Here is a 26513-nt window from a genome sequence, read left to right on the forward strand (position 1 = left end):
CTGTCAATAGACAATAGTCAATAGGTGCAGGAGGAGGCAATAGACAATAGACAATAGGTGCAGGAGTAGGCCATTCAGCCCTTCGAGCCAGCACCGCCATTCAATGCGATCATGGCTGATCACTCTCAATCAGTACCCTGTTCCTGCCTTCTCCCCATACCCCCTCACTCCGCTATCCTTAAGAGCTCTATCTAGCTCTCTCTTGAAAGCATCCAACGAACTGGCCTCCACTGCCTTCTGAGGCAGAGAATTCCACACCTTCACCACTCTGACTGAAAAAGTTCTTCCTCATCTCCGTTCTAAATGGCCTACCCCTTATTCTTAAACTGTGGCCCCTTGTTCTGGACTCCCCCAACATTGGGAACATGTTTCCTGCCTCTAATGTGTCCAATCCCCTAATTATCTTATATGTTTCAATAAGATCCCCCCTCATCCTTCTAAATTCCAGTGTATACAAGCCTAAGTGCTCCAGCCTTTCAACATACGACAGTCCCGCCATTCCGGGAATTAACCTAGTGAACCTACGCTGCACGCCCTCAATAGCAAGAATATCCTTCCTCAAGTTTGGAGACCAAAACTGCACACAGTACTCCAGGTGCGGTCTCACCAGGGCCCAGTACAACTGTAGAAGGACCTCTTTGCTCCTATACTCAACTCCTCTTGTTATGAAGGCCAACATTCCATCGGCCCTTCGAGCCAGCACCACCATTCAATGTGATCATGGCTGATCATTCTCAATCAGTACCCTGTTCCTGCCTTCTCCCCATACCCCCTGACTCCGCTACCCTTAAGAGCTCTATCTAGCTCTCTCTTGAATGCATTCAGAGAATTGGCCTCCACTGCCTTCTGAGGCAGAGAATTCCACAGATTCACAACTCTCTGACTGAAAAAGTTCCAACACACTGGGAACAATTTACAGAAGCTCTATTAACCTACAAATCTGGAAACCAGAGCAAACCCATTCAGTCACAGGGAGAATCTGCAAACTCCACACAGATTACACCCGTAGTCAGGATCGAACCTGGGTCTCAAGTGCTGGAGTGCTGCATCTTTACCGCTGGTTGAAGGTGACATTTTACATTAAGATATCCACAAAAAAAAAAGGCTTATTCTTTAACTGCAAATTATGTTTCCAAATACACAGGACAAGATGTTAGAAATGCAAAGTGCCAGATGTCAACTTGCTCCCGGTGGTGATGGGAGGCTTATGCACTCACCTGCGCTCCTCCGATGTTGAGAAAGGCTAGGCAGACACGTCATTGGGGTTATCAAGTGGGCACGTACTTTCATCGACGTTTCGCTGATTGGACCCACGACGTGTCCAGTAGGCTCAGCAGTGCATTCTGGCGTCCCAGAACCACCCCCTTCTGCATCTGCCTAGCCGGCTTATAAAGCAAACAGCGTTTGGCGTTAAATAAGAGCAGAGGACAAGAATAACAAATGGCGTGTTTATATAAAACGCAAGTCAGGCCATAATTAAGCAGTCAAAGATTTCACTCGGGTTTGAGTGTCTCATAACAGCCTTGAAGGCAGTCCAGTTCACCAGCATTCAGAAATTCAACCACCCGCTCCAGTCCAACGTGTTGTGATTACAGTCCCACAGGAATGTGGTTAACACTGCTTTCTGGATTGGCCTTGCCAGGAACTCAGCAAGAGAAAAATAACGATAAGACAAACTCCGGTATCTACATTACAGGAGAAAATATAACAATTTGGTTACAATCAGGCATGGGATGCATTAGACAGACACAAAGTGCTTGAGCAACTCAGCGGGTCAGGCAGCATCTCTGGAGAAAAAGGATGGTTGACGTTTCGGGTCGGAACCCTTCTTCAGACCGAGAACTGATTTATGCGGTCCCTGAAGATCCTTTACAACAACCTGCCCACTACTTGTAACACATAGGGGACACACAAGGAACTGCAGATGCTGGTTTATATATTTTTTAAAACAACAAGTGCTGGAGTAACTCAGCAGGTCAGGCAGCATCTCTGGAGAAAAAGGATGGGTGACATTTCGGGTCGGGACCTTCTTCAGATTCCCACCCATGGGATTAATTTGGGAATATAGTAAACCGAGGTCAGATCTGGTCAGTGTTTAAATAGCGGTAGGCATGAAATGCTGGAGTAACTCAGCGGGACAGGCAGCATCTCTGGAGAGAAGGAGTGGGTGACGTTTCAGGTCGAGATACTTCTTCAGACTGCTAAATGCTCGAATTATGATAGGTTGCTAGATTGAATAGGTAAGGACATTTTCTTATGCAGACTTATTTACCATACCAATGTCAATCACCGTGCACCAGCACATGGCACGTGTACAGGCAAGGAGGACAAGCTGTGCAGGAGAGTGTGCAGGCAGGTCTGCAACCCATCTACACCTCGCGACTTTCCATGGAGTAGTCACTAAAAGTCCACCTTGGCCTATGAGATCTCCCGGTCGGTGGCCAAACATTTTAACTTCCCGTCCCTGGGAACACATTAGAGGCAGGAAACATGTTCCCAATGTTGGGGGAGTCCAGAACAAGGGGCCACAGTTTAAGAATAAGGGGTAAGGCCATTTAGAACGGAGATGAGGAAGAACTTTTTCAGTCAGAGAGTGGTGAAGGTGTGGAATTCTCTGCCTCAGAAGGCAGTGGAGGCCAGTTCGTTGGATGCTTTCAAGAGAGAGCTGGATAGAGCTCTTAAGGATAGCGGAGTGAGGGGGTATGGGGAGAAGGCAGGGACGGGGTACTGATTGAGAGTGATCAGCCATGATCGCATTGAATGGCGGTGCTGGCTCGAAGGGCTGAATGGCCTACTCCTGCACCTATTGTCTATTGTCCCATTCCAATACTGACCTTTCTGTCCTGGGCTCCCTCCACTGTCAGTGGGAGGCCACACGCCAACTGGAGGAACAGCGCCTCGTATTTCACTTGGGGGGCTCACAACCAGGCAGTATGAACGCTGATTTCTCTAATTTCAAGTAACTCCTGGACTCTACACTTCCTGAGGTCATCTGATGCCAGCTCTGATTTGATCTAGCCCTCGAGTTTCCCTGCTATCTTTCAGACTGAAGGATTCCGACCCAAAACATCACCAATTCTTTTTCTCCAGAGCTGCTGCCTGACCTGCTGAATTACTTCAGCGTTGCTTTGTATCTTTGGTATAAACCTGCACCTGCAGTTCCTTCCTACACTAAAAGGTATTTATCTACTGGTTTATTGCAGCTGGTAGATCTAGCATTTATTTCCCCATCTCTAATTGCCCAAGAGGACAAACATTTTGAATCACTATTATCCATCCTGAAGGTACTCTCAGGGTATAATTGATGGTAATGTTCCAATAGACAATAGGTGCAGGAGGAGGCCATTCGGCCCTTCGAGCCAGCACCGCCATTCAATGTGATCATGGCTGATCATTTTCAATCAGTACCCCGTTCCTGCCTTCTCCCCATACCCCCTGACTCCGCTATCCTTAAGAGCTCTATCCAGCTCTCTGTTGAATGCATTCAGAGAATTGGCCTCCACTGCCTTCTGAGGCAGAGAATTCCACAGATTCACAACTCTGACTGAAAAAGTTTTTCCTCATCTCAGTTCTAAATGGCCTACCCCTTATTCTTAAACTGTGGCCCCTTGTTCTGGTAATGAGGTTCCAAAGTAATGAGGAAATGGATAGGAAGGAACTGCTTTACACCGAAGATGTACACAAAATACTGGCGTGAGGCAGAAGGGTCTTGACCTGAAACATCACTCCACCCTTCTCTCCAGAGATGCTGCCTGTCCCGCTGAGTTACTCCAGCACAGAGTCTACCTTCAATGAAGAAATTTAGCTGTAATTTGGTCAAGTCTGTGTGCAGTTTGGAGGGGAACCTGCAGATGGCAGTGTTCCTACGTGTCTGCTTCCCTTGGTGCTAGAGGTTAATGGGTCCCTTGGGATGGACAGGAGATACAATGTCCGAGGACATGTTCCCCTCTCCCCCAACGTTGCAATGCTGGAAAACCTTTCATTACAAATCTCTCCGCCCCAAACTCTCGCGCTTGAACTACTATCTACCTGGACAAAAAGCTGGAGTAACTCAGTAAGAAAATGTTCTTACCTATTCAATCTAGCAACCTATCATAATTTGAGCATTTAGCAGTCTGAAGAAGTATCTTGACCTGAAACATCACCCAGTCCTTCTCTCCAGAGATGCTGCCTGTCCCGCTGAGTTACTCCAGCATTTCATGCCCATCGTTATTTAAACACTGACCAGATCTTCCCTTGGTTTACTATATTCCAATTTAATCCCATGGGTCGGAATCTGAAGAAGGGTCCCGACCCGAAACCTCACCCATCCTTTTTCTCCAGAGATACTGCCCATCCCGCCGAGTTACTCCAGCATTGTCTGTCTTCAATCTAAACCAGCATCTGCAGTTCTTTCCGACACATTTTGACTACTATCTACCTCATTGGTGACACTCAGACTGCCCTTGACCGGAATTTGCTGGTTTTACCTTGCATTTAATGTTATTCCTTTATCATGTATCTGTAAACGGTAAATGGCACGATTGTAATCACGCATTGCCTTTGTGGTGACTGGACAGCATGCAACAAGCTCCTTTGACTCTACCTCGAAGGTAGACACAAAATGCTGGAGTAACTCAGCAGGTCAGGCAGCATCTCGGGAGAGACGGAATGGGTGACGTTTCGGGTCGAGACCCTTTCCTTTTCTCCAGAGATGCTGCCTGACCCGCTGAGTTTTGGGTAGAGACCCTTGGTACACATGACAATAAACTGAACTAACTAACTGTTACATAAGATTAGAGGAAGCCCTATAGCAGAGGGAGGAAAGAAAGTTAATCAAAAGGAAGCAGAACTGCAATATGCTTGAATTTCACCCCAGCATAAATGGGAAGAGAGAGGAATGAACACCCGAGATGAGAATAGAGAATAATGTTGAGGCATCAGAACATATACAGATAGAAGTTGCAACAGTGAAATACAAAGCTTATTTCAGAAATCTAATACAAAATACTGGTAAATCCCACATTCTGACCGCTGAGAAACCCCGATGGTTCAATGCCCGACTCTCTCCAGAGGGTGAACCAGGGTTGCAGAGTAGGAGTGGACTGTAGCGAGACTGGAGCTGGGGATCTCGAGTGTGGCAGGGTCCACCAGGGGGCCAGGACCATGGGAGGGCTTGAGGCCGGAACACCGGTGTATTTCGGGCCGCCTTCAAACACACTGTGGCTCACGACAAAACGATGCTGCGGGACGTTGGGGCATTAATGGGGCAGCCGAGAACAAAGGGGGACCCTGCCTGGGGGAGCCGAGAACAAAGGGGGACCCTGCCTGGGGGAGGGGGGTGGGGCCGAGAACAAAGGGGGACCCTGCCTGGGGGGGGGGGGGTGGGGCCGAGAACAAAGGGGGACCCTGCCTGGGGGGGGGGCCGAGAACAAAGGGGGACCCTGCCTGGGGAGGGGGCAAGAACAAAGGGGGACCCAGCGTGGGGAGGGGTGGGGCGCCGAGAACAAAGGGGGACCCTGCGTGGGGGGGGGGGGCGCTAGAACAAAGGGGGACCCTGTGTGGGGGGGGGGGGTGGGGCTGAGAACGACGGGAACCACTGGGGACCAAATGAAATACTCTGTAACTTTGTCAGCGCCCGATATTGGGCGACTATTCGTAAAATCGTCTGCGCAACAAAGAATCTCACTGCGACATGTTGCACCTGGCAATAAAGTTTCATTCATGATTAATAGGATCAACATCCAGTACAGGTGCCCCTCAGCTTCTGTTCCAAGAAACCCATCGGAAACGGAAAGTATTGCAAGTCGAAATGCATTGGGTAATACACGCGATCACGTGGCCGGAAGCGAGCGGCGGCTCACTGCCGTTTGCACCATCGCAAAGTCGAAACATCGTGAGCCGGGGGAGCACCTGTAGTCCAAAAAATAAATCAGTTCCAGCATTAAAGTGCCAGATTATCAGGACCTTAGCGACTTCCCTCATGGCCAATAAAATAAGGAAACTCGGACCATGCCACAAAATAAACATTAAGTATACATGAAAAATGTTTTATTTTTTTCATACAAGCACTAACTGCTTTTTAAACGCAGAACTGTACAGATTCCTGACAAAGTATTTTCCAATACAATATCTTATGCACAGGTTAGAACAAAATACATGATGTACAACATTTTTTGATTTCTTTCTTCTTTTTTTTTCCTCAAAATTGTACAAGGTCTCTAAACGAAAGCTCTCTTCCAAGAACACCGGTGTGTTCAGACTGCGAGTCCGATACTGGGGTACTGAGGTTCAATCAGTAGCGTGGGGAGCCGTTCCCCCACCCTGGCACTGGGTGTACACTTCCTGGTTACTGCAGGTCCCTGTCCTCCAAGTATCTGTATTCGAATGTGAAGCCTTCCTTCTTTCTCTGGCCCCATTTCTCATAGTCAAAGTAAATGTATGTTCCCTGTTGGGTCAGAAGGAGAGCCAAGTTAGACGCAGACACTGCTTCACACGGCTTTCATCCTGGGTAACATCAATCTGTGCCTACAATTTTAACCGTCACTTTGCAACTCAATGCTTCGTTTTTAACAACTCCTCGTTTATTTTCCTCCAAAGAGTGCTGGTTATTCCACTCCCAAACACAGGTCCAGCCATGCTATCAATAATACCACAGCTGGGCTTTAGACAGTGCAAGGCAAGACAGTGCCACCTGATGCATTGAGTAAATCAGACTCAATGCACACACAAAAGCAATGGGCCTCACCTAATAGGCAATACTCTGGAAGCCATACCCACCTGCACAATCTACTTGCATCTGCTCTTTTCTCTCTCCATTGTCCTCATCGCGTGAAACTGCCAACATCACTTACCTATATTGCTTGAGACTGATAGTATAATGAGAGGTTAGGTGCTGAGTAAGTAAACTCCAGCCCATTTGATGTAAAAGAGACTCTAAGTGCAGTGGGAACAGGAGAGATAAAGGTAGGAGGAGGATTGAATTAATACCATAAAATATTAGCCTCAAATAGTTTACAGTATCAGGAAAATTGCAGAAACAAAAATGTGAAGATGGCATTGTGATGGGGAAGTTAAGTTTACATCGAACAGCTTTGGACATACCAGGTTGTGTTACCTGAACTCAGAGGCTACTGCAGTGCCCAACCCAGAAGGTACAAAACCTACCTTTTGGTCACAGTACACTAAATGTAAAAGTAGCCAAGCCTTAAGCATTCAGCCAGAACCCCAGTCTGCAATCCAACTCACACGAGTCAACACCATTTAGTAACAAACGAGTCAGAACCTTGCAGAACCAGGAGACAATCATTCAGCCCGTCACACCACTGCCTATTCCAACAGCTTGCATCTACCCTATGTTTAGTTTAGTTCAGAGATACAGAGCAGAAACAGACCATTTGGCCCACCGAGTCCGCACCAACCAACAATCCCCGCACATTAGTACTTTACATTTATTCCAAGCCAATTAACCTACAAACCTGTTCGTCTTTGGAGTGTGGGAGGAAACCAGAGATCTCGGAGAAAACCCATGCGATCACAAGGTGAACGTACAAACTCCGTACAGACGGCGCCCGTAGTCAGGATTGAACCCGGGTCTCTGGCGCTGCAACTGCTGTAAGGCAGCAACTCTACCTCTGCGCCACCGTGCCGCCCAATCTGCTCACTACCCTGGAGATCTTTTCCGAGAGCATTTTCCCCAATTCACTTTTGGAACTTAAAATAAATTACATTTACCTCCACCAAACTTTCAGACAGTACATTCCTGTAGCAACTCAAACCTCATTTTCCCCCTGGAAAAATATGTCCTTTACCATTTTTGTGCTGTTGAATCCATTTCCTACCCACCCCATCCAGAGCTCCTAATTTCAAACCACCTGTTAAACCTCCCTGACCTTATTTGCGTCTATGACCCTGGCCTTTCTGAACTAGTTTGCAGGTAAGCAGGTTATGGATTTTTAAAAGTACAGCAACACCAGAGTGCAAAGCTGCTGCAAAGCCAGCCAGCTTCCTTCACATTTGTCAATTTAAGGCCACAGATGACAGTAAAATTGTTGTAATCCACTGATTTTTTGGGAAGACGGGGCAGCTTAGAGTCCAGCTCACCAGGTTCCCATTGCCCACACTCATTTTAAACTCTAATTCAATGAAAATGTTGTTATGCAAACGTGTGACATCTTTAAATAAGTGAACTGAAAGTGTATCGGATAATTAACAGGAGTAACATCCAATAGTCTGGAAAGTGTGCCAGGCTGGCACTGAGTCCCGAGGGCATTTCATTGCACTTGAAACACTAATGCAGAGCGATCCCAGGTCTCCTGGTCTACAAAGGATAATCAACTAAGTTTTATTGGCAGACTGAGAATGCCGGTCGGATCTGTACCTGTTCATATTCGTCTGTGATTGTTTTTGGCTCTTCGTGTCTCTGGAACCACATCATGTACTTGGTGTGGAACCTCCAGGACTGTTTCTTCAAAGCTTTAGCAGCCAAATACTGGGACTTGGTCCCCTGGTAAAGGGGAGGAAGGAAAAAAAAAAATAGCATCAGACTCCAGAGCAAGAACAGCCCGCAGAAGTGCACAGTAAAAGCAGCCAACTTAGGCGTCAGCTCTTCCACCACAATCTCCAATTTAGACACAAAATGCTGGAGTAACTCAGCGGGTCAGGCAGCATCTCTGGAGAGAAGGAATGGGTGATATTTTGGGTCAGCCCGAAACGCCGCCCATTCCTTCTCTCCAGAGATACTGCCTGACCCGCTGAGTTACTCCAGCATTTTGTGTCTACCTTCGATTTAAACCAGCACCTGCAGTTCTTCCTGCACAACCTCTAATTTGTTCCATTCCTACTACACTTTCCAAACGGCCCTTCACATTTCAAGCATCAATCCTATTCACTTATTTACACAATCTGTGTCCACTTCCCTTTCCAGCAATGCATCCCAGAGCTCCAGAACTCACTGTTAAACAACATTTGCCCTCCCATTATTTTGCCAATTTCTGCAAATCTGTTACCTGGTTACCAAGCCCGCTGTAGGATTCAGCTTCACCCTATTTTATCAACAAAATGCATTGTACTTTTGGAAACCTAGTGAATCTCTCCGTAATCTTCTCAGCTAAGAAAAACATCAGCTTCCCTTTTCTTAACTATTTTACAAGGTCCTAATCTCTCCGGGGAATAATTGCATACTTCGCTGGCAAAGTGCAGGATTCATAGATCATACAGCAGGAAAGCAGGCTCATCAGCAACGGAGAAAACAAGAGTGCAGAGGACAACTTGACTGCCAGCACGGATGCAATGGGCCTGCTTCCATGATGCACGACTCAAAGATCTCTGGCCTTGCTGGAATGTTTGCGCGAAACTTTCACGTTTTCAAGCAGAATCCTCAGCACTAATGCTTAATCTTGAAGCACTCTGAGCGGAGGCCAAGGGGACGATTAGAGCAAGTAAATAATGCAGGCACACCAGATGTTTACACTGCTTTTTCCTAATTTATAGTACGCACTTCATTACAGGGGACCACAAGAAACAAGGCAAGCCATTCAGAGTAATTCCACCTGGCAGATCATCGAAGTCTGGAATGCTACTCAAAGGAACAGCTGTGTGACATGTTCCAAGCACACTTTCCAAGCCAGGAATAATCTTATGGAGATAGAACCTTTTATTTAGGAGTTAGAACCTTTTATTCATTCCCCATAAGGGATATGGGGAAAAAGCAGGAACAGGGGACGGATTCTGGATGATCAGCCATGATCATATTGAATGGCGGTGCTGGCTGGAAGGGCCGAATGGCCTACTCCTGCACCTACTTTCTATGTTAACAATTTTCTCTCCCCGTATTCCTTTCTCCTCTCAAAAGAGGAGACTTATTTTGGAGGTGCACAGGTTACAGGGCTGTGCTCCAAAATGCCCATTCTTCCCATGCATGGCCACATGTAGTTGATGAGTGTCAACTACATGCGAAACGACCAAACAAACAGGAACAAACAGAGAAGGAATGGGTGACGTTTCTCCACCTGAAACGTCATCCATTCCTCTCCAGAGTTGGTGCCTGTCCCGCCGAGTTCCTCCAGCTTTTTGTGTGTCTTCGGTTTATAACAAGCATCTTCAGTTGCTTCCTACACACTTTAATCTGGAGCCCACTATGTGGTGGGGACTCAGATTGGATTAACGGCCCAGTGCAAGGATACAAATCCAGTGCAAAGTTCTGGTAAAGGTGGTCTCAAGGACAACATGAAGCTCTAATAAATAGGCAACATTGAACTGCTTCAACCTGCTGCTAAAACTGAACCCAATTTCCATCTTATTCCAAGTATGAATCCAAAGCACGTTTGCAAATTGAAACCCGAGCACTTTAGTGCCTTGTTACAGAATGGTTGACAGACACAAAAAGCTGGAGTAACTCGGCGGGTCTGGCAGCATCTCTGGAGAAAAGGAATTGGTGACATTTGGGGTTGAGACCCTTCTTCAGACAGAGATGCTGCCTGAGCCACTGAGTCACTCCGGCTTTTTGCGTCCGTGTTCGGTTTAATCAACCAGCATCTGCAGTTCCTCCCTACGGAATAGCTGCACTGCTCAGAACTAGGGCAAAGGTTTAACAGGGATCTGAAGTCAAGCCTTTCCACACGGGGAGGAGCAAGTACGTAGAAAGGGCTGCCAGAGGGAGGTACAATTATAACACGCAAATATTATTTGGGCACATACAATAGACAATAGACAATAAGTGCAGGAGGAGGCCATTCTGCCCTTCGAGCCAGCACCGCCATTCAATGTGATCATGGCAGATCATTCTCAATCAGTACCCCGTTCCTGCCTTCTCCCCATACCCCCTGACTCTGCTATCATTAAGAGCTCTATCCAGCTCTCTCTTGAATGCATTCAGAGAATTGGCCTCCACTGCCTTCTGAGGCAGAGAATTCCACAGATTCACAACTCATACAAGGATACAAAAGGTTTAGATGAGTATGGGCTAAAGGGGAGCAGTTTAGATCTTTATCGGCATGGATGATCTGGACCGAAGGCCCCTGTTCCCATGCAGTACAACTCCACCAATCCATGAATACTCACCTCTAGGTAGTAGAAAATAAAGAAGAGTGTTTCGGTGGACAATCGTTGGTAGAACTCCAGTGTGTCCGAATGGACAGGGGGTATCTGATGGTGATAAGGCGGCGTGGGACATGGATTACGCGGGAGGTAGTGTCTGCAGGGGGGGAAAAAAATCAAACATTTTCTTCAGAAACAACCAGACATCCTGGAATTGACTAACCAATGGTAATGTACAACTTGTAAAATACCGTTCTAGCTCACAAAAATCCAATGGATTCGGACAATGCCGTAGCCATAGACTAAACCGAGTGACACTAGCAAAATACTGGTATCAATGGCAAGGTCAAGAGTTGGGGGGGGGGAGGGGGGGGGGATTGTTGAATTAAACAGGGGTGGTATATACTGCCTCTCGGTTTCTGCGGGAACACAAAAGTAAACCACCAAGACACACAGGACCTACTCCCATCCAACTTAAACTCCGCAAAAAGCAAACGCTCTCCATTTTGTCTCCAGCTGGTCAGTGTGGTCAAATATTGAAGTCAATTACAAACATAGGGATGCAAAATAAATTACAACATGTCCATCCTCAATAGCCGAGATTCCACAACACACACACACCATGTTCATACATCTCTATTCAATTGCAACAATTAAAATCAAATCGCCTCTCCCAAATCGCATCAATCTGCGGCAACACACTTATAATACTGTCTCAGCCTTGCTAGCCCATTGGAGAAAATAGAAAATCCATAATATTTTTATCCACGAAATCAAATGTGCCACAGCTACCATTACACCATATTAATGGGCCACGTGACTTGGTTGAGGTAGCACCCAAGCTAAGCCTGCCCACTGGAACAATAGAACTCACCAACACTATTCCCAGTTCCGATTTATTTGTTGAACAAGTCAAAGTTTCTTTTATATACCGAGCACACAAAGCAGGATTTCCAGTTTGTTTTACTGACATAATCAGGCTTTAGGTTCAGTGTGAAACCAAGAATATTTAAGTGGTTTCATTGTAAGCTATTAAAGAAATCTTAATGTCATAAATGTGATTTGACATGAAAGCCCAAAAGGATAATATGCTCTCCAGTAAGTCAGTGGGACAGGCAGCATCTCTGGAGAGAAGGAATGGGTGACGTTTCGGGTCGAGACCTCAAATGTCACTCATTCCTTCTGAATGGAGGGTCTTCTTCAGAAGGGTCTCGACCCGAAACGTCACCCATTCCTTCTCTCCAGAGATGCCCCGCTGAGTTACTGCAGCTTTTTGTGGTCTATCTTCAGTTTAAACCAGCATCTGCAGTTCCTTCCTACACATATGCTCTCCAGTGGCTGGCTGAGGTATTTTCAGTTTTCGTAGTATTTTAGTATGGCTGGGAAATGGATTTGTTGAGATTCAAAATACAAAAGGGAAGGTTCACTATTGGAACCCATATTCATTGTTTCCATGTGTTGGAAATTAATCTTCTCATTTTCCCCGAATTTATTATCCTGCCCACGAGTGACTACTGACCGTATCCTCTCAGAGTCCGACGGGTGGGGCATGTGTAGCCAAGCTGATTCCACCATGTGCAGCTGGTATTCTTGGTCCTTGGAAAGATGCACTGGGCTGAGTGGGCACACACCCAGCATCGGCTGAAGATGAACCTCTGTTGTTTGCGGAACAGTAGATGTCATCGAGTTGCTCTGCGAAGATTGGGTGCTGAGGAGAACTGGAGAACAAAAAACACAACACACAAAATTTAGGTTATAAAAACAAAGTTTAGTTTAGAGATGCAGTGCGGAAACAGGCCCTTCAGCCCACCCAGTCCGTGCCGGCCAGCAAATCCCCGCACACTAATACTATCCTACACACTGGGGACAATTTACAATATTTACCTAAGCCAATTAACCTCCAAACATGCCCGTGTTTGGCGTGTGGGAGGAAATCGAGGCACCCGGAGATAACCCCTTCGCTGTCATAGGGAGAACGTATAATCTCTGTACAGCACGGATAGTCAGGATTGAACCCGGGTCTCTGGTGCTGTAAGGCAGCAACTCTACCGCTACGCCATTAATCTTACTCATTCCGTGATTGTACTAATACCCTACCCCACTTCAGGATGATTTACATTGAATGCAGGCCAGAACAAGCCCTGCTGACCATCAATGGTCAGATCTCCACTCCGTAGTGAGCTTTGAGTGCAAGAGCTCAAGCCTCGTGTAGCAGAGGCAGGTGAACTAGAGTGCTGACTGAACAAATGCAGCCAGACCAACTGCACAGTAGTGGACAGAATCAGACAAAAACTTCTCCACCGCACAAGGCATTGTTCATCATAAGGACTAGCAGACTCAAAACAGCATGAAGTATCCTCTGGAAATGAATGACAGCAGGCACAGGGTAGCACAGTGGCACAACAGTAACGTTACTGCCTCACTGCGCTGGAGACTGTCTGCGTTTGTACATTCTCCCTGTGACCGTGTGGGTTTTCCCTGCGTGCTCCGGTTTCTCCCACATTCCGAAGACGTGCAGGGTTGTAGGTTAATTTAGTTTAGTTCAGAGATACAGCACGGAAACAGGCCCTTCGGCCCACCAAGTCCGCGCCGACCAGTGATCCCCGCACACTATCCTACACACACTGGGGACAATTTACACTTATACCAAGCCAATTAACCTACAAACCTGTATGTCTCTGGAGAGTGGGAGGAAACCGAAGATCTTGGAGAAAACCCAGGCGGTCACAGGGGGAACGTATAAATTCCGTACAGACAGCACCCGTAGTGGGGATCGAACCCGGGTCTCCGGCGCTGCAACTACCGCTGTGCCACCCTGTAAAGAGTTTTGCTCTAGTGATCACTCTGCGCACTAGCATTATTCTACACGCTGGCGATAATTCACAAATTTACTGAAGTAAATTTGTAAATTATCGCCAGCGTGTAGAATAATGCTAGTGTGCAGGGTGATCGCTGGTCTGTGCGGATTCGGTGGGCCAAAGGGCCTGTTTCCTCACTATCTTTAAAGTCTAGAGCATGAGGAAGTTCAATGAGATTCAGATCCAAGTCTGCCCTCTTGAAGGATGAAACCCTTGCGCTCTGCAACGATCAGGAATATTATTTAAACCTGGTGATGCCCAAGTGAGCTGGAATTTCCCCACATGTATTTGGGTGCTGAGTGATTATCTGGCCTATTATCCAGGCAACATGAAACTTCTGGGAAAATAATTGGAGGATTTTCCAACAATAAAAGGTATTGGAACAGCTGCAACTGTGGGCAACTACTTCATTTGAGGCTCTTGGCTGTAGCGTTCTGCACCCTTTGCATCTTTTTAATCCTAGTTCTGGAACAGCTCTACCCAAGACCACAAGAAATTGCTGAGTTGTGGATGTATCCGAGTCCATCACACAGACAAAACTCCCCTCCATCTACACGTCACACTGCCTCACGAAAGCAGCCAACATAAAAGTCATAACACCACCTTTTCACACCGATCATTCCCTGTTCTCCCCGCTCCTGTTGAAAAGGTACAAAGCATGTACCACCAAACTCAGGGACAGCTTGTTACCCTATGTCATCAGAATTCTGAATGGTCTCCCAATTGTCTAACCTACCTAATTGGACATTGAACTTTTTCCTCAAACTGTATCGTTACAACACTGAAAACGACATCCAGCCACTTTGTATTTTTCTCATTGCTCTCCCTGGTGTATTTGTGTGTGGCTCCATTATATTCATTCATTGTATTATCTGATTTAACTGGACTGCATGCACACAAGAGCTTTTCACTATCTCGGCACACACCTGAATAATAAAGCAATAACAATCCTTGTGTCCTATTTGTTCAGGTTAATAAAGGCTGCTTTGATCCACAGTTGACAGTTCAGTGAGTTTAAGGTGAACATTACCTCCTTCAAAGATAGATAGCATCAGGAGGCCTGTACAAGTCACAAGGGCAACCAAGTAGACTGGGTGCAGATATCATTGGAATCTTCTCTAGAAGACCAGCCTCATGCACAGCAAACATTGCTGCCCTCAGCTTTCTCATGCTCTGAACACTCCATCACTTTGACTTGATCAAGGCTTTGCACAGGCACAACAAATTTGGTTTCCTTCTCAAACATTTCTAGGGTAACAGAGAGCTCCTGGATACTCAGCTAGTTTACCAGTACTAACTGGTCAATGATTCGGGGTGAAACTCGGGTCAATTTTCACCTCTGTCTCGGGTGAAGAGGTCGATTACTACAAAACCATCCTCGAGCCCTAAAACCATAAATCGGGGATTGCTGGTCGGCGCAAACTCGGTGAGCCAAAGGGCCCGTTTCTAGACTAAACTCTTGATGGTTTACCATAGAATGAAAGATTTTGGCACCCATGTTCCCATACGAGTGTGAAGTTCTACAACCCCATTACAGGAACATAGGTCTGCAGACGCTCACCTCTCTCGTTCAAATGCAAAGACTGGACTTGCTCTTCCAATCCTGCACTCACAGCTGCTCGTTCTGCCATACTTTTTAAAGAGCTGAGTGTCTCTGGAGCCTGCTGCATGTATAGAAAAATCAAACAATGTCAATACAAAGACTTCCCAAATATTTGCCTTGCATACAATGCATCCGTTTAATGACTTTCAGCACACACCAAGATCCCACCAAGAGCAGTTCAGATTCAACAGAGCTGCACTTTATCGAGGGAGGAGTAACAACTAGGATTCCCCTGGGCTTTGAGAGGTGCCCCAAGGCCTTGTATGCCCAGATGATAGCCATTGGTTCAGTGTGTTTTTAAGCATCTACAACAACACCCCAATAGAATGTCAGCCTAGATTATACATCCGAGCTCTGTACATGAACTTAAACCCAAAGCTTTGATTCAGGTGAACGCACTAATAAATTGGCAATAATAGCTTTTAATGAATGCTTAAATAAAGTTACAGCTCCAAAGCCAAATGCTAAACCTTGGCAATAACATTACTTTTTTTTGCCGAGATAAAGAATACATTTCAAGAACTCTGTGATCTAAGAGTACTTAGGAATTCTCACAAATAATGAAGTGAGCAAGATAGAATATCGAAAACGAGAGTCGGGCAGGGTGGACAGAAAAGGGTTAAATTAAAAGGATCACACATTCAATTGAAAACCCCATCCATTTTCCCATGGAAAAGATGAGACAAACCATTCAGCCTTTGCTGCAAAAAGCTTTGATAGACATTGGGAAAATCCCAATTTGAAGCAGCAGTAAGTTGGGCATGAACAGGAGTTTACCTTCAAACTGCAACCCTCTGAGCAGTACAGATTGTGACGTAACCGACCAGAACATTCCAATCAACAGTCCTTAGCCTTTCAAACAAAAACCTGTGTCAGGTTTTTATTTGCAGTCCTCACAGATACGGTAAAACTGTAATGTTTCATGCTTCAAAGGCTTAGCTAGAACACCATCTCATTGGCACAACAAGTCCTCAGTACATCAGGATTATACTTCAAAATAACAAACCCCAAGGCACTGCACCCTGCTTGGTACTTTGGAGACATTAGTGATAACAGACAAACCAGCTTTGGAAGTCCCCAAACAAAATAATGACACATGTCCCCTCTACTATATTTGAACAATATTTGTATTTTGTTGCACACGTAAGCCACCTACAATTGCCTGCAACAGGAACAATGACTCCCAGAAGAAAAGAAATCTTTGCAAAAAGTACCGGTAAACAAAACTGTGACGTGCATTGTAATGACCTGAAATTGTAACAATATCTTGTGGGTCATTTCGGGACCAGAATCAAATTTAGTTTTTATGCTTCTCACAAGTTTACTGCAACGATTCAGGATTATTCAGGGGTTATAAAATTAGGTGGTGGTAGCAGCATTAATTCAAAACAAGGACCAATCTTCAGTATATCTATTCTAATTCAGCTACCAAACAGTGCGATCACTTTGAAATTAAAGGGACAGCTTTGCAAACAGACAGACCTGTTCTCGTATGCATCAGCCAAATGTGAATTGTCCCACATAAAACCGTAAATCTTCAGCTTCAATTATTTCGCACCATTGTGATAAGAGATGAAGGAAGCTTCCAGACCAGACAAAATGGAGATATATTGTACCTTCCAATGGCTACAGATTGTTTTGGCTACTGCTGGTGAGGTTCACTGATTAACCAATTCCTGAATCACCCCAAGGGTCGAATGATCAAAGTCAGTTGCACCAATGAGTAGTAACAGGACTGCACGTCGGAGGATGATATCAACATGAACAATGCCATTTAGGCATCCGTTGAGGGTGGATGTACAAAATTAAACTCAGAAGTGCAGTGTTGTGCCTTGTATAAATTACTGCAAGAAACACACCAATCAATATTGCCTCTCACAAAAGCCACTTTAAAGTAGACATGGGTTGGTCAGAATTCCAGTACCCAATAGACACCAGCTGTGTACTGTTGAACTGCAGCGTTTGTGGGCAGCCAGAGAGGGACGAAGGTGGAATCACTTCACCCACCCATTTTAATCTGTACGTACCTTCAGCTCCTGGGAGACAAACGGCAAGGGTCCATTCATCATGGCTGGTGTTGGTTTAAGATCAGAAAAGTTGGAGGCTTGTGTGTTGACCTGGCTGGCTGCAAGTACAGGGATGATGCTTGTCGTGATAGCGACAGACACGCTGACCGGCTCTTTCCTGTGTAACAGAGGTTCACAAGAACAGAATTAAATACAAGATGTCTTCACATTAACGCCAACCTACACAAACTAGTCTGGTGAATTTAGTTAACTTCCCTGAAGAGTTCTTCACTTTATTGGGAAGATGCCCCGAATACGGCAGAAAATCTGAAAGTCAGGTCACATTTAAGGACAGTAAATGTACTTTTGTAAATCTGCTCTGAGGATGCTGACAATGCGGCAACTACAACAACACGTTAACAATCAGTGGCCTGCCAGGCCACCATTACAGTATCACATAGCACAAGATTGTAGACCAGAAGGGATTGAGAAAGCAGTTGTTTTCCCCTCAAAGGACATCAGCAAATCCATTGAGGTTTTAAAGTAAACCGACCACCCATAAATTACAAAGCAGAAGTATAAATGATGTAAATGTGAAATAAGGAGAGATTTGGGAGGTTGGACAACTGCCGGGGAGGGAAGAGAGTTCCGTGTTATCAGACCCTCTGAGTTGTAATGAAGGGCATCGATCTGAAAAATAGAACACATAACAGTACAGTACAGGAACAGGCCCTTCGGCCCCAATGTCCGAGCAGCTGAGCGAGATACCAAGTGAAGCTAATCTCCTCGCATGCACGCAAATCGTATTCCTCCATTCTCTGCATACCCACGTGCCTATCTAAAAGCCTCTTAGATGCCTATATGTGTCTACCCTCAGCAACACCACTGGCAGCGCGTTCCAGGCACTGACCACTTTCTGCAACAAAAAACACTTGCCCTGCACATCTCCATTAAACGTTGTCCCTCTCACCTATGTCCTCAAAGCTACGTCCTCTATTCTTTGACTTTTCCACCATTGGGGGGGGGGAAGGTTCTGTCTACCCCATCTATGCTTGTCATAATTTTGTAAACTTCCATCAGGTCTTCCGTAAGCCTCCGAAGCTCTAGAGAAATATAACTTTCAACAGATGGTGCCCGACCTGGTGAGTACCTCCTGCATTTGGAGTTTTTAAATTTCACGAAACATACTGGAATTAATTTCAACAGCCAGTATGATTTGAAGTTTGTTACCTCTTTCAGTTCCTAATCCAACAACTTTGTAACGGAATTGAAGAGCTTGAACCTCCAAAAATCAAATATTCTTATCATTTTTAGTGAGCACTGGCAAGATTGGGAAAGGGGACAACAACATTGGAAGGTCAGGCAGCATCTCAGGAGAGAAGGAATGGGTGATGTTTCGGGTCGAGACCCTTCTTCAGACTGACCCAAAACGTCACCCATTCCTTCTCTCCTGAGATGCTGCCTGACCTGCTGAGTTACTCCAGCATTTTGTGAAATAAATACCTTCGATTTGTACCAGCATCTGCAGTTATTTTCTTACAAACATTGGAAGGAATGCAGAACCACAGTGCGCAGAGTTGCCCAATGAGCCTGTGGTAGTTTCCCACAGCACCACTGAAGGATATGTGTAGAGGGAACTGCAGATTCCAGTTTACACCGAAAATAGACTCAAAATGCTGGAGTAACTCAGCGGGACAGACAGCATCTTTGGAAAGGAGGAATGGATGACATTTCGGGTCGAGACCCTTCTCGAGACGTCTCGACCCAAAGAGTCACCTATTCCTTCTCTCCAGAGACGCTGCCTGTCAATAGACAATACACAATAGGTGCAGGAGGAGGCCATTCGGCCCTTCGAGCCACCACCGCCATTCAATGTGATCATGGCTGATCATTCTCAATCAGTAACCCGTTCCTGCCTTCTCCCCATACCCCCTGACTCCGCTATCCTTAAGAGCCCTATCTAGCTCTCTCTTGAATGCATTCAGAGAATTGGCCTCCACTGCCTTCTGAGGCAGAGAATTCCATAGATTCACAACTCTCTGACTGAAAAAGTGTTTCCTCATCTCAGTTCTAAATGGCCTACCCCTTATTCTTAAACTGTGGCCCCTGGTTCTGGATTCCCCCAACATTGGGAACATGTTTCCTGCCTCTAACGTGTCCAACCCCTTAATAATCATACGTTTCGATAAGATCCCCTCTCATCCTTCTAAATTCCAGTGTATACAAGCCTAGTCGCTCCAGTCTTTCAACATATGACAGTCCCGCCATTCCGGGAATTAACCTAGTAAACCTACGCTGCACGCCCTCAATAGCAAGAATATCCTTCCTTAAATTTGGAGACCAAAACTGCATTCAACAGCATTGTCCCGTTACTCCAGCATTTTGTGCCGAACCATTGAAGGATGGAACTGACTGAGATACTCACACATTATTCTGGATGGGTGTGGTGCCACTCGGCTGACTGTTTGTACTGGAGGGAAGACTGTAGCTATTTTGATGTTCCACACTGTTCTCAGCGACAACAGCACTGTAACCTGAAAAACATTATTCAACGTTAGCAGCATATCCCAAAGCGTGTCCACAAATAAACGCAACGTTGATGCAATTAGAAAATGCAGTTGATACACAGGCTCAGTTGCAACATCTGGGACACACCACGAGCCTTTATGACAAGGCAGTGAGCTAGTTACCATATGATCACTCAAATAATTGTGAATGGGAGAACAAACTTTGTTTCTAATTAAGGCTATTGAAAAATGTTGAGTTTGTGTCAAGGAAGATAGAGCTCTTAAGGATAGCGGAGTTTGGGGGTATGGGGAGAAGGCATCAGCCATGATCACATTGAATGGCGGTGCAGGCTCGAAGGGCCGAATGGCCTCCTCCTGCACCTATTGTCTATTGAAACATAACAGCATTCAGCCCTTCATGGCTGGTACTAAATAAGATCATGGCTGGAATTTTTACTCTGTGCCATTTGTGTGCACTAACTCCATATCCTTAATATTTAACAATCTCTTAGACAATAGACAATAGGTGCAGGAGGAGGCCATTCGGCCCTTCGAGCCTGTACGCACCGCCATTCAATGTGATCATGGCTGATCAATCTCAATCAGTACCCCGTTCCTGCCTTCTCCCCATACCCCCTGACTCCGCTATCCCTGAGAGCTCTATCTGGCTCTCTCTTGAATGCATTCAGAGAATTGGCCTCCACTGCCTTCTGAGGCAGAGAATTCCACAGATTCACAACTCTGACTGAGAAAGTTTTTCCTCATCTCCGTTCTAAATGGCCTACCCCTTATTCTTAAACTGTGACCCCTGGTTCTCGACTCTCCCAACATTGGGAACATGTTTCCTGCCTCTAACGTGTCCAATCCCTTAATAATCTTATACATTTCAATAAGAACCCCTCTCATCCTTCTAAATTCCAGTGTGTACAAACATACTCGCTCCAGTCTTTCAACATACGACAGCCCCACCATTCCGGGAATTAACCTAGTGAACCTACGCTGTAGCAAGAGCGTACTCAATGGCAAGAATATCCTTCCTCAAATTTGGAGACCAAAACTGCACACAGTACTCCAGGTGCGGTCTCTGTAGGGCCGTGTACAACTGCAGAAGGACCTCTTTGCTCCTATACTCAACTCCTCTTGTCATAAAGGCCAACATGCCATTAGCTTTCTTCACTGCCTGGTGTACCTGCATGCTAACTTTAAGTGACCAGTGTCTGGAAGATACTCGGCAATCGAGTTTCCAGAGTGTTCAGAGGACAGAATTCCAAAGATTCACCACTTTCTGGATGAAGCTGGTTCTTCTCACTAGCCTTGAATTGTCAGCACTTGCTTTGAGACCGTGACCCCTGCTTTTTTGGCAGTACAACCAGAGTGAGCACCATCCTCACATCTAAAAAACAAAGTGCTGCAGTAACTCAGCGGGTCTGGCAGCATCTCTAGAGGACATTTCAATCCCAATACGTCACTTATCCATGTCCTCTACAAAACCTGCCCTACCCCTTGAGTTACTCCAGCACTGTTTATTTTTGGTAAACCAGCATCTGCAATTCCAGGCGTTTCTTTATCCTCGTGTCTGCACCATTTAGCTCTGGTCTATTTAGTGCCCCATGTAATTTGAGCAAGATGTACCCAACTCCACCAGCAAAATAAAATCCAACATCCGATTTGCATTGCTAATAGCTTGCTGTGCCTGTATATTAACTTTGAGTGATTCGTGTACAAGGACAATCAGATCCCTCTGAGCACCTTTCAATCTCTCGCCATTAAAACAAAAATCATCTCTTAAGATGGCGTCTCACATTTTCCATATTATACCCCACCTGTCATGTCCTCACCTGTTTATCTACACCCCCAGCATCACTGCGTCCTCTTCGCCATTATCTAGCTCTATAATCATATCTTTATTAATCTCAGTTTTTAAATAATGTTCAGACATTTAACCATTTTCTTTTGGAAGTGCAATTGCAGGATTATGGTAGCATGATCGCCACTGAACAAAGAAAGCTCCTATAAACAATAATGGCAAAATCCAAATCAGATAAACTGCTTCAGAAATGTTTGAATTTGCCATCTTCTGCCTCAGAAACGAATGCACTCGGCACATTCAATTCAGAAAAAGGTGGGCACTTTTTAGTCTACCGCACACTCAAAGCGAGGTCCAGCATGGATCAGATGCAAAGTAAAGCTCCCACCACTGTGCTTCATGAAGACTCTTCCATAGCCCCTCCCTGAAGAAGCACCACAGCCCACGTGCGACCTCCCCAAATGATGCTGCCAACTTCACACCAGTTAAGAGTTTTAACTTGAAGTTGCTATCGAAGCCCATTACTGAAGCAGAGCGACGGATGTTCACTCTGAATCTAACCCGTGCCCGCGTAGATGATTCCAAAATCATTTGATGCAAGACTGAATTGGGCCTCAGGGTTGGTGGGAAAGGCGTAGCGCCACCTTGTCCCCGCCAAATCTGCACCGCAATCCCCCAGGAGTATACTTGCCAGGGCAGGACAAGTGCAGAGCAAGCGGACAGTGTTACATACTTGCAGTCCCATTTTGCTGCTTGCTGGTGGGAATGGGCACCGCATTGGCAGGTCTTGACTGGAATGAGCTGGTGGTGTTGATTGTGGTGGTTCCCGCTGCCACAGCAGCTGCGTAGGCAGAAACTGAGTTCGTCCCTTGCGTCCTGGAAAATAGGTATGAGAAAATCTTCAGTGACACCCATCTCCTCAAATCATTGAACCAATCTGAACAAGAGCATCACGGCATGCCTCTTCCTGAGATGGTTCCAGGCTGTAGCTCCACCCCCCCTCCCTCCCCCCCCCCCCCCCCCCCCAGAGTCCACTCAAATTCCCGCTACATTACATGAAACCACCTCTTAGAAATAGATGGTATTTATTCACAAAATGCTGGAGTAACTCAGCAGGTCAGGCAGCATCTCGGGAAAGAAGGAATGGGTGACGTTTCGAGACCCGAAACGTCACCCATTCCTTCTCTCCCGAAATGCTGCCTGACCTGCTGAGTTACTCCAGCATTTTGTGAATAAATACCTTCGATTTGTACCAGCATCTGCAGTTATCTTCTTAGAAATAGATCTTTAGTCCATCAATGATGTTCTGCTGAACATGCATGACACACAGGTGATTTGCATCTTGAATCCATTATATTGGATGGGTGATGTTCAACATCTTCGGAGAACAAAATCTTTCAACCACCCCCTAGCCTCAACAGTTTTAAGGGATTTCTAAATTTCCAGTCTGCATGAATTGCTTACACACAACACCCCACATGGGCCTAATATCGAGGTGAATTCTCCCTTGTTCTGATTGAAGACACCACGTTTCGCTCACCTCTCAGCTTCAACGCTAAGAAATTATCCTCAAATTTGAAGCCAAATAAAAAAGTTTTTAAAGCACGGTGAAACTCAATCCCCGGAACGGATTTATAGTAACAATCTCTGGCCTACTAATTGCGTTTGGGGGTTTTAGAAAGTTACCAGACAAAAAAGCCCAAAATATTATCAAAGTCCCTAATATTTACCTCTCTTGCACTAGGTTAAACAACAAAACCATTTTGGGGTCTTTCCCAAATCAGTCTCATGATTTATTTTAGAGAAGAATATGTACAAACTCTTCATAAAAGGAAGGCTACACCAACACCATCAGCTCAGCAAGAATGGGTATCAGGCAGAGTTACACAGGAAAGCGAAGGGCACCAAATAGGAGGCAGAGTTCAAACATTGTCACCAGTGATTATTGTTAATTAAACCATGTAACTCCATAAACCATAGCCGTTTACCGTTGATGTCTCCAAAGATTGATCATTTCCAGGAGGGGCTGGCGCTAAAATATGCAAGTGCCTTTTACATTTCATTCCTTTTTCTCCCCTTATTATTGTTGGCTACCAGGTGGATGATCTGGCAAACATTGCATGGTCTGCACCCATCAAACAGAAGCTAACCTGAATCTGGGGAAAGCAAACAGGCTCCCCTGGACACTTCCTAAGTTTCTGTAACTCTAGAACACAGCGTGCATATATTCAGTGTGTGTGTGTACAAATATATATACATAAATATATAATTGAAGGCACAATACAGACAGGCCAGCTGCTCCCAATAAATAAACCTGGACACTAGAATATATCCCAGTGCATAAACAAGGAACTGCAGATTTCAGCAGGACAGGCAGCATCTGTGGAGGTACAAACACTGAATTCTCCAACTGTCGGTAACTAACCTACAATCACCGCCTCCCTCTCTCATATTTCCCTCGTCTCTGTGTCCCATCTGGTTGCACACCTATTTCTCTCTCCCCCCCCCCCCATCATCTCCTTGCTCCTACATTACTTTCTCTGGCTTGACAATTCATGCCTCCGCTAACCATATTGCACACTTTTGGGCTTTTTATCGCTGGCTTTTGTCCAACTGTCTGCCAATCAAACCTGCCGCCCCCTCCCCGCACCAGTATTCACCCATCACTTGCCAGACTTTGTTGCATCCCACATCTCTTCCAGCTTTCTCTCCCCACCCACCCCAAAGAAAAACACAATCTGTCTGAAGGAGGGCCTCGACCTGAAACTTTACCTATCCATGTTTTCCAGGGATGCTGCCCGACTGCCGAGTTACTCCATCACTTTGTCTTTTCTTCTACAATATACTCCAACTGTATCACAGAACTTCCCCTACCTCGGATGTCCTTTGAAGCCACCAACTTAGTCTATATAATGACAGGTTCTGTATTTTGGGCACAGATACACCCAAACACTGGCCAGAACTACAGTAAGAACTGGGCTGAATGTTTTAAACCTTCTCGTTGGACGTAAACAAGGTGGCAAAAAGGGTGTCAATTATTTATTCATTCATTCATTCGTGGGATGAGGACATTACTGGCAAATGCCAGCATTTATTGTCCATCCCTAAATGCCCCTGAATTAAGGAGGCAGTTAAGTGTCAACGACATTAGCAGCTCTGCAATCTCAAACAAATCAGACAGAGTACGTGTAACAAATTTCCTTCCCTGGGGAACATAATGAACCAGATGGTTTTAATCACCAAGTATTTTTACGAATACCATTAGAGAAACCACTTTTATTTAAAAAATCCAAATTCTGGATGCTTACATCTAAACCACAAAACTGCCAGGGTGCAATTCAAACTCCTGTCTAGATCAATGGTCCAGAACTGCAGCTGCCAGTCCAGTAACATTAAAATGACACCGTTCTACACCAATTCATTATTAGTCTGACTGGCTTCAGAACCTCTGGCAATGTAATGTGCTTTGTTTGAACAGTGCACATTCCCTCACTACAGTTCTGGTTACAGGTCTTTCACAGGCTCCAAAAGCACAGCTTACGGACTCCGTAAGCTTTCACATTATTAAATTCTAAAGTCCGATGCATGGTAGCTCATATGAACAGCAAAACCCGTTTCCATCTCCGCGCCCCCCCCCCCCCCTCCCACCCTCCACTTTAAGGAATTTCTTAACATCATGTTGATTTTTTAAAAATCAGTCTTGTGTGCTTTTGATACCATTCATTACAATGCTGTGGGGTACGATTACCACAGTGATTTTTTGTGCAGTTTATAACTTATGGACGTCTGCAAAAATGGAATGCGTTCATTAACTGGGCACAGTGTACCCTGAAGGGCTGTAAACTTTCAACGTTACACAGCAGCCAATTTAGACCCCACAAGATCCCAAAGAAAGCAAAGATGAATAGTTAAAGAACTCTTTGAAAGAAGAAAGTTAAGCTGTGTACTTGTACATAAGTGCAATGGCCACTGAATCACTGAAGTGGCACCTCAGATAACAGTATCCACTCAGTTTAGATCACAGCGGGATTCATTTAGACAATAGGTGCAGGAGTAGGCCATTCGGCCCTTCGAGCCAGCACCGCCATTCAATGTGATCATGGCTGATCATTCTCAATCAGTACCCCGTTCCTGGCTTCTCCCCATACCCCCTGACTCCGCTATCCTTAAGAGCTCTATCTAGCTCTCTCTTGAATGCATTCAGAGAATTGGCCTCCACTGCCTTCTGAGGCAGAGAATTCCACAGATTCACAACTCGTTGACTGAAAATGTTTTTCCTCATCTCCGTTCTAAATGGCATACCCCTTATTCTTAAACTGTGGCCCCTGGTTCTGGACTCCCCCAACATTGGGAACAAGTTTCCTGCCTCTAACGTGTCCAACCCCTTAATAATCTTATATGTTTCGATAAGATCCCCTCTCATCCTTCTAAATTCCAGTGTATACAAGCTTAGTCGCTCCAGTCTTTCAACATATGATAGTCCCGCCATTCCGGGAATTAACCTAGTAAACCTACGCTGCACGCCCTCAATAGCAAGAATATCCTTCCTCAAATTTGGAGACCAAAACTGCACACAGTACTCCAGGTGCGGTCTCACTAGGGCCCTGTACAACTGCAGAAGGACCTCTTTGCTGCTATACTCAACTCCTCTTGTTATGAAGGCCAACATTCCATTGGCTTTCTTCACTGCCTGCTGTACCTGCATGCTTACTTTCA

At 45.6% G+C, this 26513-nt stretch overlaps 1 protein-coding gene across 5 annotated transcripts in view; it reads right to left on the bottom strand.

Annotated features, from left to right (window-relative positions):
- Positions 1 to 6061: 6061 nt before the first annotated feature.
- Positions 6062 to 26513, bottom strand: part of LOC144611466 (CCR4-NOT transcription complex subunit 3-like) — a 90940-nt gene continuing 70488 nt past the window's right edge. For 4 of the 5 annotated variants that reach the window (XM_078430584.1, XM_078430586.1, XM_078430583.1 and 1 more), the window contains 8 exons: positions 22531 to 22673; positions 19909 to 20017; positions 17505 to 17661; positions 15436 to 15538; positions 12536 to 12734; positions 11041 to 11173; positions 8360 to 8485; positions 6062 to 6427 (listed from right to left, as the gene is read on the bottom strand). In XM_078430584.1, the coding sequence (XP_078286710.1) occupies positions 6329 to 6427; positions 8360 to 8485; positions 11041 to 11173; positions 12536 to 12734; positions 15436 to 15538; positions 17505 to 17661; positions 19909 to 20017; positions 22531 to 22673 (1069 nt within the window). In that variant the 3' untranslated portion in view covers positions 6062 to 6328. The remainder of the gene's footprint in view (positions 6428 to 8359; positions 8486 to 11040; positions 11174 to 12535; positions 12735 to 15435; positions 15539 to 17504; positions 17662 to 19908; positions 20018 to 22530; positions 22674 to 26513) is intronic. The other variant, XM_078430587.1, reaches the window with a different exon arrangement.

This window comes from Rhinoraja longicauda, chromosome 40 (genome assembly GCF_053455715.1).
Source record: "Rhinoraja longicauda isolate Sanriku21f chromosome 40, sRhiLon1.1, whole genome shotgun sequence".
Lineage (NCBI taxonomy): Eukaryota > Metazoa > Chordata > Chondrichthyes > Rajiformes > Arhynchobatidae > Rhinoraja > Rhinoraja longicauda.